The sequence below is a fragment of the Brachycentrus maculatus genome, unplaced genomic scaffold (assembly GCF_059751285.1).
Source record: "Brachycentrus maculatus isolate JH-2025_06_01 unplaced genomic scaffold, ASM5975128v1 h1tg001056l, whole genome shotgun sequence".
Taxonomy (NCBI): domain Eukaryota; kingdom Metazoa; phylum Arthropoda; class Insecta; order Trichoptera; family Brachycentridae; genus Brachycentrus; species Brachycentrus maculatus.
The window spans coordinates 10,001-26,980 of NW_028281764.1; the positions used below are offsets into that span (position 1 = coordinate 10,001).

Here is a 16,980-nt window from a genome sequence, read left to right on the forward strand (position 1 = left end):
TAATAGTAAATCATTGGATTTTAGTATCGTAACAACACATTTAAGCTTTTTTGTTTGTTTTTTAAATGTATAATAAAAAAAATGTACGTGAATACATACATATCGCTCACTCCTTTCATAAATAAATCAAAAATCGACAAATTTTTAGTTGTGCATGTTTTCGGAATGTCCAGAAAATGTAGGGGAGAGTGCCCATGGATGGGACGTTTTTGATTTTGCCTCTCTAGTTCTTCTCTGTAAAATAAATCACAAAAAGTAAACGTGGTTTCTCTTTATTCAATCTTTTAGCTACAAATATGCCGTACTTTGTTTTCTAAAAAAATTAACCTAACTGCCTGAAAAATCGATTTCAAATCATGTCCTAAAATGTCCCATTCATAAACACCCTCCCATGAGAGGGACACCAGTATGCCATGAATAGGACATTAATTAAAATGCTAGATTAATGGAATAGTTCTATTTTAAAACAAAAATCATCTGTAGACACTTTCGTATAATACGTAGACACATGTAAAAGAAATTTTATTTAACATTTTTGCAACATTTTTGGCAATTTTTTTTTTTTTCATGTGCCACAAAATTTACATTTAAGCCATTGCATAAAACTATATTGATATTCTCCTTCACATATGTGACACTTATTATCCTCCTTTCCTTTTGTTTTTGTCAGTGATACACCTTCTATTTCAAGTGATTTATCTGAACTGATCTCTGTCATAACTCATTGAAATATTTTGTTGAAAACTGAGTTTTTTTAAAAACTCTTTTAACGTTACGCTTATTTTATGGTCTATCTATAGGTTTTCATTTTTCATTCTTCAATAATTGTATTTCCAAAAACTTGTCCTTTTCTGAAGTGTCAGATATTATACTTGATTTCCCCTTACTGATTTATTTCTGTACTGTAGAACATATTCTTCCAGCTGAATTTAAATACGTGGAAAGTATTTCTTCTCGCTTCAGACTGAACTGACTAACTAAAAAAACTAACTTACTATCACGCCGCTTCCCCGCAGGGATAGGTAGAAAGAATATAATGCCACACCACTCTGTCTTTGCAAACATTCTTTTCGCCTCTTCCACGTTCATGCATCTCCTCACTCATACCCGCCGATTGTTACGACTCCAACCTGACCACTTGCAACTATTTGGCTAACCTGATCGTGCCATGTTTTTCTCAGTCTTTCTCTGCTCCTTTTTCCAATAACATTCGCCTAGTAAATTTGTTTAACCGTTTTATCCTCACTCATTCGTTCTACATGTCCAAACCATCTCAACACATTTTTCTTAATTTTATCGATTATGCTTATCTCAGCTTTGCATTCCTTCCTTATTTCACTATTCGAACATCTATCATACATCGTTTTGTCGCACATTCTTCTGAGAGATCGCATTTCGACTGCATTCAGTCTACTTTCATCCTTATTTTGCCAACTCCATGTTTCACTCCCATACATTAGAGTTAGAACCAGGACTCCGTTATGCACTGCCAGTTTAGCTTCCGCTGATAGGCTCTTTTATTTTCTATCAGCCTTTACTTGTTTGACATGTCTATAAAGAGAAGATTTTCCTATTGCATATGTCTTTGCAACCGACCTAATATTTTGCTTTTATTTAAAACCTCTTCTACAGCAGCTTCAATCAGAACGTTGGTGATTGATGGTTGGTGAACGATGCCGTGTTTTTGGCATTATAACCTAAAAACAATATAATGTTTACAATGCGTGTAATACAAACGAGTACAAACGATTTTTAATATAAATTAAAAGTATTCGCCATGAATGGGGCAATTTTACCTTGAGTGGGACCGTCCCATTCATGATCACTGCGCGCGTCCCATTCAAGAAAATGCGTGATTTTTAGAAAAATAGATAAATCGATACATTTATTCTAAAGTAAATTTGATGAAACATACTTTATAATATCCTGAGAGAACCAACTTAAATAATTGTATTTATCAATTGCAGCACTTATCATAACCTATATGTACAAACAAAATCAAATTGCAATATATAATTTACTTTTTGACGCAAAAAAATTGTAACACGTCTTACTCGCTTTACTGTCAGTCGAGAACTAAGGTTTGAGGATTAATCTGTCTAATATCGTAGCGTTAATGTTGGGTAATTTTTAATTTTTTTTTGTAATAATAGTTTGGGCTGGAGGACGATTGTCCCATTCATCCTCTGTCCCACTCGTGGGCACTCTCCCCTACTATATCCCAGCAAAAGAGGCATATTTTTAACTTAATATTTATCAACAACATTTTGAGCGTGTCCAAATACTTGTCCACAAAATCTTGATTATCTCCAATTACAGTTATTTTCATATTATTTTTAACATCTCATCAAAGATAAGAGAAGAATATGGAAGTCTGGGCATACAGTCGTCAGCCCCGTAAATGCCCAGACTTCCATATTCTTCTTCATCTTTGATGAGATTTTACAAATAATATTAATATTTATCCGCTACAGGGCAGAAAGTGTTGTTTTTTGCATTTTGAAGAAAATGTTTCGTTTAATTATTTTTTTAAATATACTTAATAAAAATGTAATAATGTAATAATGGTTTTTTCTCAAATGGAGAAAAAACCTTCAGGTTTTACCTTTAAATATCTGTTGTACAGTAAATAGTTCGATAAGTGGCTTGATATTTATTTTAAATACATTGTATTACATTTTTAATCATTAAAAACGTTCTCCTGAATAATCAAATTTTTTGATTTATGACGTTCTTGAAAGGAGTGAAAGATATTATACATATTAAGATATGTTTTCACCAGCGGAATATTAGTTTTTCCTTCAGTTTTAGATCAGATGCTTCACACGGGTTCAATAACTAAAAATATTTCGATAATATTACCCTCCCATATCCAACCTGCATATTATACAAATTACAAATTACATAAAATCCACGATAACTCAAAATCAAAAATAGATTTATTACAAATTTATGAAATTTTGTATGGAGATTGCGATAAAAAATATAAAGGCCAAACCGCGAGAAATTTATAGATTAGAATTAAAGAACATTGTAGCGGTCTTGTAAGTTATTATTTTTCGGAATTTGCAAATCATATTCTAGATACAAATCACTCATTCCTCTCTCATTAACTAAAATTATAACACCTTGTACCACATAACGGCCAATTTATGAATTATTTGGAAAATTTAGAAATCCAAAAAAAAACTAAATTCTCTGCAAAAAAAAAGTTCTTAATATATATGTATAAATTGTGATTTAAATAACTGTATACAAATAAAAAAAATATAAAATAAAATAAAATAAATGAAAACAAAAAAAGCATTGTTGACTTTTGAACAAGAAGGATACATCCTCCATTTGTCGAATGAGGATGGGACATTGCTGTACGAGAGAGCACCTTGAGAAGATTGGTGTCTATAACCATTTGCGTTTAGACTGATTAATCTGTAAAGATGCGGTTAGCTTCGAAACCGGTAGATATTGTAATTATGTTTTAATAAAATATTAATAATGATTTTAAAACAAAGTAACATTTTAATTATAAAATTAAACTAAGATTCATCGGAGAATATGACATTATAAAAGGCCTGCAAGGTCCAATTTTTACGTTCTTTCCTTTTTCATTTTTCTTATAAACTGTTTTTTTTCCCCGGACTCAGCTCGTGAAAATAAAACAGTCTTCTTTACACGGTTTGTACAGAAAATGTTGATGTGTTAGCAGATTGCACCTTGCTGTGTATTTTGGGTGGCGTTAAAAACCGATTTTCCATTTCAGTTTTTTTTTTATTGTCCTCTCTAGAAGAAGTAACGCGTCTCCCGACGCTACCTTTTTTCCATTCTACAGTGCCACTGTCTTGAAATTTACTGTAATAAAAAAGTTTATAGAATAGTATATTCCGAGCATATACGCGACGAGAAAATTCGTGTTTGTAAATGTTTTCCTTCCACAGTATAATATTCCATTTGATCCCAGCTCTGATTTGTTTATACCGCTCACTCCTTTCAACAACGTCATATTTCAAAAATCGTAAATTTTCAGTTGCGCATGTTTTCGGAATGCCCAGAAAATGTTCTATATCCCAGCAAAAGCGGCATATTTTAAGCTTAATGTTTACCCGCTACAGGGCAGAAAGTATTGTTTTTGCATTTTGAAGAAAAGGTTTTGTTTAAGTTTTTATTTTTAATTTAATAAATATTTTTCAAATGGAGAAAAAACCTTCAGGTTTTACTTAAAAAGATCTGTTGCACAGTAAAAAGTTCAATGAGTGGCTTGATATTTATTTCAAAAATATTTTATCATATTCTTAAACTTTAAAAACGATCTCCTGAAAAATCAAGTTTATGAAATTTATTAAAGGACTGAGAGATATGTTTTTTGTGATGTTTACGTTAACTCGAGTAAAACAAGACTGGTTTTTTTATTATGAACTTAAAATATTGCAGAAAAATAAAGAATTATATCCTTAATTTGACGTTTGGTTAATTTGAAACAATTAAAAATAAAGCGTTTGTCAGAAAAGGAGTTCAGTAAAATCAAGACCATTACAAAATTCGGTGAAATCCTTGCCAAAACGTATTGAAGCAGTTGTAAAAAAAGGAGGAACAATAAAATAGGTGAAGTTTGTTTGTTTTTGATAATTATTAGTGTTATGTTCCTGTGTAATTTTATTTCAAATAAAAATGTGGTTTCCTGAATGTTTTTCGCAGATACTTTGTGGCACATTTTATAAACTTTATAAAATTAAACAACTTTATTTTAAACACTTTTTTTATAAGTACACTTTAACCTACCGGTTTCAACAAGAACCGTGTCATCATCAGTTTTTATTAAATTTTTAAACATTAAAAACATTAAAATATTCATAATAAATTACATTTCCTTACCAAAAACTAAATCCTAAATAAAAATATGTGGTTTAAAATAGTAAGAGCATTTTTGGTTTTTGTGCAAAAAAAAATCGGAAATCTACAAATTAAATATCAAAAACATTATGAAGAAAATTTTTCACTGAATAGGCACTTTTTGGTATTTCATCTTTAAACAGTGTTGCCTTATAACTTAGACTGAAAATCTATCAAGAATTCACTTTTTCCTTTTAACTGATATTTTCAGTCTGAAAGCATTTCAGTGCTCGCTACTGCATAAGCATTTCAGTGCTGGCTCTGGCCATATGTGTTAGGCACCCCCTACATAATTGGATTATGTCTTAAAAACTACAATTATCGGATTGGATTGTATTTTGATGGATCGAACCTACTACTCACTACCTGCTACCCTGGCCTACTACACTTAGGTTCGTGTTTTTTAAACTCTACTTACACTTTTAAAGGGTCATTTCTATACTTGAAACATTGCTCACCAGTTTTTATAATCAAAGTCATAAAGTGCATTTTTTCTGTAATTTTCATTTAAAACTTCGTTATTTTATATTAAACTCGCAAATAATTTAAATAATTTTACAACATTTTGAGTTTGTCCAAATACGTGTTCACAAAATCTGGATTATCTCCAATTATAGTAGTGTGGTTGTCAAAAAAATATTTTAAACAAATTAATCAAACAAAATTATAACATTTTGAGTGTGTCCAAATACTTGTTCACAAATCTGGATTATCTTCAATTATAGGAGTTATTTGTCATATTATTTCAAGAACAACCTTTTGAAATTGGTTCATTATATATAGAACTTCCAAGAATTTGAGTAGTGTGGTTGTCAATAATAGGAAGAATTGGTGAATGTTACACGTGTGTAAAGTGATCGCTTAAACCAGCCTATGACGGTCGTCAGCCCCGTAAATGCCCAGACTTCCATTTTCTTCTTCATCTTTAATGAGATGTCAAAAAATAACACTTTATTTTATCTCTGTGACACTCCAGCTGATCATCTAAGCATTCGCATTTCGGCAGTTGCCTAGAGTACGTCTTATACATCGTCCAGCATTCGGAGCCATAAATTAGTGCATAATACATACAAGATTTCTACGAATACGACTGGGGCTTTTCACATGCACTGTTTTATTTATTATTTCTTTAATTAGCTTATATAACACTAATAAAAACTATTATTTACACTTAATTTAAGTACATTAAAGATATAAATTTTCATCTCTTTACAGTAAACAAAACATTTATTTTTAAATTCTTTCAGACTCTTTTCATTTCTTCATACATTCAGGTATCTCATAATACATTTTCAAACCCACACATTTAACAATTTTGCGATTTGTTTTTTTTTTCAACAATGGCAGTCTTATTTTATCCTTATTTCTAGTAATATGCACATGAAAGTTTTTGTTTAACACTATTTTATCTTTAAAATATTTGGGTAATTTATTGTTTAAAAGATTATATCTAATGATTTATATATTAAGAGCAATCGTTATTTTAACACATTTTATTTATTTAAACTTCATGTAAAATAAAAGAAATAAGTACATTGTGCGGGTTTATTGCTAAAAGGCATTATCTTCCAACCAACCAAAAACAGACAAGTGGTATTGGTCAAAACGTTTGATACCATATATGCTGTTTGCAATCAGTAGGTAGATAGTACTTGAATACTAAAAAAAACATAAATTACAAATTGATGATAACAAGGAAGGCAAAGGAAAGGGGGAGTTTAGGGAAGGAGGTAGAGGGAAAAACTTAGGGAGGAGGTTTGATGGACAGTAGGACTCTTATGATAGATATTAATGTCTCAGACGTTTCTTAAAAGTTATTTTAATATAGATATATATTGAATAAAGAGTTTGAGGGTTGTTATAGAAATAATAAAAAACATGATGAATTATTCCGTAGTGTAAAGTGTATTTATTTTCATTAAACATATAGTCATACAATAATTACGAAACTATAGATTTTAAAGAAAAATTTTTAATTGTAAATTAACTAGAGAAAACACTTGTTATTTTACCACTTGAGTTTATTTTATGTCGACTAGTTTCGGAATTTTCCTTATATTTTTAACCCCCCCCCCTTGACTAACCCCCCCTCCCCCTAACTTACCCCTCCCCTTATTTATAGACCAGTTAATTAATTATTATGTTTTAGTTTACATTTAGATCAAAAGATGGAAGCTAAGCTTCCGAAACTAGTCGTCATAAAATAAACTCAAGTGGTTAACAAAACAAGGGTTTTCTTTAATAATTTCATCTTGTCTTACCGCGAAGTAAATGCCAAAAAAATAAATGTAAATTTACTCACATTTGTTATTTTTTAAGTATTTTTAAGGATCCAAACATATCGCTCACTCCTTTCAAGAACGTCATAAATCAAAAAACTTGATTTTTTAGGAGAAAGTTTAAAAAAAGATAATACAATTTATTAAAAATAATTATCAAGCCACTTATTGAACTTTTTACTAAGCAACAGATCTTTTTAGGTTAAACCTGTAGGTTTTTTCCTCATTTGAAAAATAACTAGTTTATTTTTAAGAAATAATTAAACAATACCTTTTCTTCAAAATGCAAGCACAACACATTCTGTCCTGTGGCGGGTAAATATTAAGTTAAAAATATGCCTCTTTTGCTGGGATATAGTACATAAAGAGTGAGCGATATGTCTTTTGATCTTGTAATCGTTTCAAAAGGGTTCTTTAAATTGTATATGTAATTAAGAGCTAAAAGAGTTAATCTATTCTATTGTATTGTACTCGAATATATATTTTTCAATTTAACACTTTTAAAATAAAGGGATTCTTCCTTTCCTAGAATCCTGGACAGGAATACCGCATGTTGAGTTTCCTGATGTCTCCTGCACTCATTCCAATACGTTGACCTATAGTCACAGAGGTAGCCTTAAACAGAAAAAAAAAAAAAAAAAATATATATATATATATATATATATATATATATATATATATATATATATATATATATATATATATATATGTATATATATATATTTATCGATGCTCCGATCAATATATTTTGCCATAATACATTCCCACCTGTCATACCTTTGCTGTATCTAGGGTTTTACAACTTCGAAGTGAATTTCCGAAATACAAGTATACAAAATAGAGCTATTAGAAATATATTTCGTCTACCGTACCACTCATGTAAAAGACATTAATTTAAGCACTAACATAATACTATGCCAAGTTCTCTCCGATTCCGCGGCTTCACATGTTAGCCAATGCTTTTGAAAGTAAAGTATAGATTCATTTAATATATTGTTATCCTCCTTGAAATCTGTACTTTCTCAGCATTTCTTCTCCATGTTATAATGGATAAATTTAAACGTTGTGTTTCACTCTCTCTTACTGCTCACCGATAGTGTGTGAAGGAGACGTGTATTTACTAGTACTTACTACTTGTTATTTTATTTTTTTAATTATGATTTTATGCCTTTTATGATTTTATGAATGTTACACGTGTGTAAAGTGATCACTTAAACCAGCCTATGATGGTCTTCAGCCCCGTAAATGCCCAGACTTCCATATTCTTCTTCATTTTTGATGAGAAAACAAAAAATAACATGAAAATAACTCCTGTAATTGGAGATTTGTGAACAAGTATTTGGACACACTCAAAATGTTGTTTATAAAATAGAACCAGGAATTTATGTTTTGCCTTCTATTTCCTATCTTTTCCATTTGAGCAGACTTGCAATGGCTATGTATGAGGATATGCATGAACGTGGAAGAGGCGAAGATGTTTGCAAGGACAGAGTGGTGTGGCGCTCTATTCTCTCTGCCTACCCCTGTGGGGAAGCGGCGTGATGGTTAGTTAGTTAGTTTGTTAGTTGGCAATGGCTGGGTAAAGCTCGTTTTCAATATTTTATTGGTCAGGAATGAAGAGTTGGTGTGGAGTTCTCTTCTCTCTGCCTACCCCTACGCGGCGTTATGTTGGTAGTAGTAGATTTTTCAAAATGGCTTTACCTGCAATGGCACTATTGTCTTACTGCCATCGATACTGAACGCGTATTGCGAGTAGTGCATCACACTGGCATAGTCGTATACCACATCAAAGTTGGTGACTTCGCTTGATGTATACTTTACGAAGTTATTCTCTCTGCCTGGAATAAAAATTATACAAAAAAAGTATTAGTAAACTTCCCCTCCCGTCCGCCTCCGTAGTGTAATGGTCAGCACGCTCAGCTACCGTTCTGGAGGTCCCGGGTTCGATTCCCAAGGGGGTAAAATAAATATAAGTGATTTATTCACTGTAATATTTATTCAATACTACCATGGACTGGTACCTGAAACAGAGGCCTGATCACCTTTCCTTCATGAGTAAACGATCAAGATAACACTGCGTTTATATGACACAGTGCCCTATGCATCATTGGGGTGCGGATAAGAGTTTTTTTTATATTTAAACTTCCCCTCCCTTTGATGTCGCTCACTCCTTTCAAGAACGTCATAAATCAAAAAACTTTATTTTTCAGGAGAACGTTTTTAAAGTTTAAAAATATAATACAATGTATTAAAATAAATATCAAGCCACTTTTTGAACGTTTTACTGTGCAACAGATCTTTTAAGGTAAAAGAAAAGTTTTTCTCCATTTGAAAAATATATGATATTTTTTTTTTTTAAATTAAACAATATCTTTTCTTCAAAATGCAAAAATAACATTTTCTGCCCTGTAGCGGGTAAATATGAAGTTTAAAATATGTCACTTTTGCTGGGATATAATACATTTTCTGGGCATTCTGAAAACATGCACAACTGAAAATCGACGTGTTTTATTTATGACGTTCTTGAAAGGAGTCCGCGACACTAATTACGATACCATAACCCGACACCAACAATACTTCACGTAACACTTATCATTCATCGTTCACTTTGTGTAATACCACTTCAAAAGTGAACGATGAATGATAAGGATAGTGTTATAATATTATACTACAAAGTTAACTATGCGTTTAATGTACAAAAATATACTGCACGTCACTACCATAGCAGTATTCAGACCTCGATCTTTCATAAATGTTTTTTTTTGCAATTCTAGGATCTTTCCGGTCCCCCAAAATTTAAAAAAAATCTAGGGATACATTTACATTCCAATTGGAAAAAAACTTTTGTCCTCTGCTCCACGTACTGTTGTAATAGATACGAGTGACCAAAATGTATGCTTGGAATTTAAATAAATAATAATAATAATAAAATAAAACCCTTTTCCGCACCCCAATGGTGCATAGGGCACTGCGTCATATAAACGCAGTGTTATCTTGATCGTTTACACATGAAGGAAAGGTGATCAGCCCTTCGCTTCAGGTACCAGTCCGGGGTAATGTTAAATAAATATTAGAGTGAAAAAATCACTTATATTTATTTGACCCCCCTTGGGAATCGAACCCGGGACCTCCAGAACGGTAGCCGAGCGTGCTGACCATTACACTACGGAGGCGGACATGCCTCCGTATGTAATGGTCAGGACTGGATTTAAATAAATAATACTAATGATAAAAATGTCGAATAACATCTGACATTGGACCTAAAAGCAAAAAACCGATGTCGAATGAGATTCGATATTGGACCAGTAAGGGTTAGTGCATCTTGGTCCTCGGGTCGACCAAAAATGCATGTTACCAATATTTTGTGTAGTTGTAAGTGCACGAATAGTGCTATGGTAGTGACATATATGTAGTATTGTTTGCATCCTTGTGTAGTGATTGTCCTGACAAAGGGATGGATACATCTTGAAATCGGTAGAATAAAATATCGTTAAATGGTTATAAACTAATTATTTTTTGACATCTCATCAAAGATGAAGAAAATATGGAATATTTTATGGCGTTTCTCATGTGTGTGATTACAATCCCGGATTCGGACCTCACATACTAATAAAAGAGTTTCTGCTCAATAAAAAGCTTCTTTTCATCTTTACAATAGATATCTCTAGTGAACATCTAGTGATTCATGAACAATGTTTCAAAATTGGTTCATATATATAGAACTTCCAAGAAATTGACTAGTGTGGTTTAAAATGGGTAGAATCGGTTTTACACGTGTGTAAAGTGATCACTTTAACCAGCCCCGTAAATGCCCAGACTTCCATATTCTTCTTCATCTTTGATGAGTGTCAAAAAATATAAAAAAAATAAGCCCGTTAAATACCCTGACTTGCATAATCTGAAAATAACTCCTGTAATTGGAGATAATCCAGATTTTGCGAACAAGTATTTGGACACACTTAAAATGTTGTTATAAACTAACATTTTTTGGAAAAAATAAGTATCCATAAAATATATTTATTTTTTAAAATGTTTGCAAAAGATAAGGACCTCATTTGTGGAGAATGTTACCTGGGATGATCTTATTCCAAATAATAGAAACAAAAGTGTCCCTGTCGTGTGTGCTCTGCATGTGGTAGAAGCCGAGAGCGTGCAACAACTCGTGGACGATGATGCCGTGAACGAAGCAACCGGCTTCCAAATTGAGGACTTGAGCTCCTCCGATCATTCCGACGTATGAATAACATCCAGAATTGTTACCCTGTAAGCATAAAACTGTTAGATTCACCCAAGATATGTGGGATAACAACCATTTCTAAGAGTGAAAAGATGGTATGCTTAATACTTCATGATTTTTTTTTCTAGATATTTGCACAAATTGTTTATGAAGACACTAAGTATTTACAACATTTTGAATGTGTCCAAATACTCGAATTACAGGAGTTATTTTCATATTATTTTTTGACATCTCATCAAAGATGAAGAAGAATATGGATGTCTGGGCATTTACGCGGCTGACGACCATCATAAGCTGGTTTAAGTAATTACTTTACACACGTGTAACATTCACCAATTCTAAAAATACTTTGTGTTTTGATCCACTCACATTTTTATTAACCAACTAGTTTCGACAACAACCTGTTGCCCTCTTCAGGGTTTAATTTAATTATGGTTTAATTTATGTCGTTTAATTTACCTCGCGAGGATTGGTGTCTTTGACTCCCCCATTTGCGAGTGTCGTTTTGAAGAGGAAGACCTTAACCATATATTCTTTTTATATATTATTTTGAGAAATAAAAATACTTTGTGTTCTAATCCACTCACATTTTTATTAACCAACTAGTTTCGGCACAACCTGTTGCCCTCTACAGGGTTTAATTTATTACTAAACCCTGAAGAGGGCAACAGGTTGTTGTCGAAACTAGTTGGTTAGTAAAAATGTGAGTGGATCAAAACACAAAGTATTTTTATTTCTCGAAATGATACATCAATATGATCCACAAAGTTAATGCTTTCAATATTCAAAACATGCACCAATTCTACCCATTATTGACAACCACACTACTCAAATTCTTGGAAGTTTTATAAATATGAACCAATTTAGAAACCTTGTTCTTGAATCACTAGAACTTCACTAGAGACATCTATTGGTGAGATGTAAATAAGCTTTTTTACAAAGCAGAAACTCTTATATTAGTATGTGAGGTCCATCTTTGATGAGATGTCAAAAAATAATATGAAAATAACTCCTGTAATTGGAGACAATCCAGATTTTGTCACACTCAAAATGTTGTAACTAGACGTATTATTAGCCTTCGTATACTCGTATATATTTAGAAATCACAGTCAGTATACTTACAAGAATGTTGATATAATTGTCATTAAGGAAGCATCTCTCGTGGAATTTAATGCAAGAAACGTTGGCAATATCATTTATGGCAGCTTTGATGGCAGTTTTTTGGACAGCGGCTGAGAAGCACAAGATTCGTTAACGATCTAAACATGACTGATATTTCAGATCAAACAACGTCATATATCAAAAAACTTGATTTTTCAGGAGAACGTTATTTAAGTTTAAATATAATACAATGATTAAAAATAAATATCAAGTCACATATTGAACTTTTTACTGTGCAACAGATCTTTTTAGGTAAAACCTGAAGGTTTTTTCTCCATTTGAAATATATTTCGTATGTTTTAAAAAATAATTAAACAAAACCTTTTCTTCAAAATGCAAAAACAACACTTTCTGCCCTGTAGCGGGTAAATATTTAGTTGAAAATATTCCTCTTTTGCTGGGATATAGTACATTTTCTGGGCATTCCGAAAACATGCTCAACTGAAAATTGACGATTTTTGATTTATGACGTTCTTAAAAGGAGTGAGCTAATTGATGAGACTCACTGAAAGTGTTGGCGATGCTGTAGTAGACGGTCTTGGAGGTCCAAAGCTTGGTGGTGTCGGTAATGGCGTTCCTGTTGGGGGTTTCAGCATAGTCGTCTACTAAGGAATCCATCTGCTTTGGAGTGAGAACTATATCCCCTTCAAATTTTCCACTCCTCTCCCAAATATTCTGCTTATCGGCTATCAAACTGCTGGCTGGTTCTGAAATATATGATTTTTTTTTATATTGAAGTGAAAATGCCTTAAACATGATTATTTTCCACCCTTTTATTTTCATATTATTATGAAGACTTCCATATTCTTCTCCATAATTGAAGATAATCCAGATTTGTGAACAAGTATTTGGACACACTCAAAATGTTGTAAACTATTTTATTTATTTAATTTTCAAAAGATATTACATTCATAAGTGATATGTATAATTGGAGATAATCCAGATTTGTGAACAAGTATTTGTACACACTCAAAATGTTGTAAACTATTTAATTTATTTATTTTTCAAAATATATTACATTCATAAGTCATATATATATATATATAATATTCCCGATGATTACTACATCTCTTTTTCATCTTTGATGAGATGTCAAAAAATAATTTAAAAATAGCTCCTGGAATTGGAGATATTGCAGATTTTGTAAACAAGTGTTTGGACACGCTCAAAATTTTGTAGAATATATATATATATATATATATATATATATATATATATATATATATATATATATATATATATATATATATATATATATATATATATATATATATATATATATATATATATATATATATATATATATATATATATATATATATATATATATATATATATATATATATATATATATATATATATATATATATATATATATATATATATATATATATATATATATATATATATATATATATATATATATATATATATATATACAGACAGCGATATTAAATAAAAATAAATGAGGTATGATGGAAAAGGATACATCTCTTTTTTATCTTTTCCATTTAAATAGAAGGAGCGGCATTTTATTTTAAAATCGAGAATGTTTGGTTGTTTAAAATATTAAAAATTGACAAAAAACTAGTCCTGAGGATCTTTAAACAGGAAGATATGAGGAAGAAGACGACTTATTATTAGTAAATTAGTAAAAAGTCATTTTCTCACGCATGTATTTTCCATCGACGGTTGACTGCAAGAAGTTCCTGAATGCTTCGGGATAATTGGGCACGTTGATCACCGACGAGTACGCGTGGGATACTCCGAGCAACAGGACAATACAGCTCTTCAGGAAAGACATCGTTTTAGCGAGAATTCTGAAGAAAAAAAAGAGTTTTTAACAAAAATGTGTCGGTACTGTTGAAACCCATTAAAATAACCTTAAATAAAAAGTATAATAAACAAACTAAGACACATACGAGAAAAAAATCATAAAAATCATGTATACTGCCTACAATATTTTGAGTGTGTCCAAATACTTGTTCACAAATCTGGATTATATAATCCAGGTTTGTATTTGGACACACTCAAAATGTTGTAAATAAACTAACTTGTCAAATTATAAGAAAAATGAAAATGATATATTCTGGCGTTTCTCATGTATGTGAATATAATCCAGGATTTGGACCTTACATATTGATATAAGAGTTTCTGCTCAGTAAAATTATTATTTTTATCTCACCAATAGATGTCTCTAGTGAAGTTGTAATGATTCAAAAAATATGTTTCTAAATTGGTTTATATATCGAACTTCCAAGAATTTGAGTAGTGTGGTTGTCAATAATGGGTGGAATTGGTAAATGTAACACGTGTGTAAAGTGATCACTTAAACCAGCCTTTGACGGTCGTCAGCCCTGTAAATTCCCAGACTTCCATATTCATCATCATGTTTGATGAGATATCAAAAAATAATATGAAAAGGGTCTCCGTTTAATAAAAGCTTTCTCAATCCAACATACATAGATGGGTGTCGTAAACTCATACGAACTGTGTTTCTACTCATACATACTCATATTGATCATATATCTAGGAGTTTGGAAAATTTGATTAGTGTGGTTGTCAATCACGGGTAGACTGGTGGATGTAACGAGTGTGTAAAGTGATCACTTAACCACTATATGAAGGGTCGTAAGCCCTGTAAAAACCCAGACTTCCAATTTCTTATTCATCTTTCTTGAGATGGTAAATGAAGCAGAGATGAAAAATGTAGCACATACAGCGTGTATACTGCCAGTGACTACTTATGTATTGGAGACCATGGCACTTAAAAAAATAAAATAGAGAATCTCAAATACACACAGCGATCCATGGAAAGATCTATACTTTATCTATATCTATACTATACTAAAGATCTATACTAAAGATCTATACTAGCCCAAGAGACAAAATAAGAAATAAGGAGCAGAAACAGTATAGCTGATATTATAGATCGCGTAGCAAGATTCGAGTGGCAATAGGCAGGACATGTTGCAAGACAAGACTCCACAAGATGGAGCCGAAAATTTTTAGATGGAGACCTTGTGAAAATAAGAGAGACGTCGAAAGACCTCTAAAAAGATGGTCCAGCGACATAGCTGCTGTGGGGGTGAAGATTGGCTGCAAGCATCAACCAACTGGAAGTAATGGAAGAATACGGAAGAGGCTTATATCCAGTAGTGGAGGAAAGAAGGCTAAAGAAGAAGGACAGAACAGATAAATGCATTGAAAGAAAGGTGTAGAACGAATGAGTTATATATTATATGTTTTCTAGGGATGGAAAGATTGATAAAGACATAGAAAGGAGAGTGAATGCTGGGAACAAAGTGAATGGTGCACTGGAATCAGTTATAGCAAATAAAAACCTATCAATGGAAGCTAAACTGGCAGTGCACAACGGAGTCCTGGTTCCAACTCTAATGTATGGAAGTGAAATATGGAGTTGGGCAAAAGAAGGATGAAAATAAACTGAATGCGGTCGAAATGCGATCTCTCAGAAGAATGTGCGACAAAACGATGTATGATAGATGTGCGAATAGTGAAATAAGGAAGGAATGCAAAGCTGAGATAAGCATTATCGATAAAATAAAGAAAGGTGTGTTGAGATGGTTTGGACATGTGGAACGAATGAGTGAGGAAAGAACGCTAAAACAAATTTATGAGGCGAATGTAGTTGGAAAAAGCAGTAGAGGAATACCAAGGAAAACTTGGCACGATCAAGTATGTCAAATACTTGGAAGCTGTCAGGTTATGAGTCGCAATAATTGGCTGGTATGTATGAGGAGATGCATGAACGTGGAAGAGGCGAATAATGTTTGCAAAGACACCGCGGTGTGGCGTTCTATTCTCTCTGCCTACCCCTGTGGAGAAGCGGTGTGAGGGTTAGTTTAGTTAATGAGATGCATTAAGGATGATCAAAAAGTTATAATATCGCATATTTCTGTTTCAAATTTTAAAAATACATAATTTATATTTCACTTAAAAATGATACATATTTTAAAAATATATAAAATAGGAGATTACTTACCTTTTCCACGGATCAGATTTCTATAATGTATTTCCAATAATTGTTCCGTATTTATACTCAATATGCTGTTTTTTAAGTAAGGAAAGTAAACCATATGAATTTTTTCAAATCACAAAGTGCGCAATTTTAATTTTTTTAAACAGTAAGGAAGGCATAAAATTGTTTTGCCACATTATATTGCAGCAAAAAATAGCTGTGTAGGCCGATTTTTTTTTTAATTTACCCTTTCATCACATACATCAAATTTACAAAAATTCTATTTATACTGGGTTTTCCATTACTTACGGCAGATTCTACAGCCTCTAACCCTTTCCCACATAAAATGGTGCTTATTTCATAGATTTCAAACGCAGAAATTCATAATTAATTGATTGTTTTTTTTGTATTTACACTAAGACCTCGCTGCGCGT

At 31.8% G+C, this 16,980-nt stretch overlaps 1 protein-coding gene across 1 annotated transcript; it reads right to left on the minus strand.

Moving 5' to 3' along the window:
• Positions 1 to 7,006: 7,006 nt before the first annotated feature.
• On the minus strand, positions 7,007 to 14,380 carry LOC148299592 (zinc metalloproteinase nas-4-like). The gene is made up of 6 exons (XM_088275905.1): positions 14,236 to 14,380; positions 13,071 to 13,271; positions 12,526 to 12,635; positions 11,238 to 11,427; positions 8,868 to 9,004; positions 7,007 to 7,781 (listed from the first exon to the last, which is right to left on the minus strand). Exons 1-6 carry the CDS (start codon positions 14,366 to 14,368, stop codon positions 7,692 to 7,694), a joined length of 861 nt encoding a protein of 286 aa, XP_088132031.1. The 5' UTR covers positions 14,369 to 14,380; the 3' UTR covers positions 7,007 to 7,691.
• Positions 14,381 to 16,980: the final 2,600 nt, after the last annotated feature.

Bases quoted from the DNA above. Each gene is read 5' to 3' on its own strand.
- LOC148299592 (XM_088275905.1), bottom strand. From the start codon at position 14,368: ATGTCTTTCCTGAAGAGCTGTATTGTCCTGTTGCTCGGAGTATCCCAC. The intron at 13,272-14,235 runs GTGAGAAAATGA...CATATATTTCAG, and splicing joins CGTCGATGGAAAATACATGC to AACCAGCCAGCAGTTTGATA. The intron at 9,005-11,237 runs GTAACATTCTCC...TTTTTATTCCAG, and splicing joins TTGGAATAAGATCATCCCAG to GCAGAGAGAATAACTTCGTA.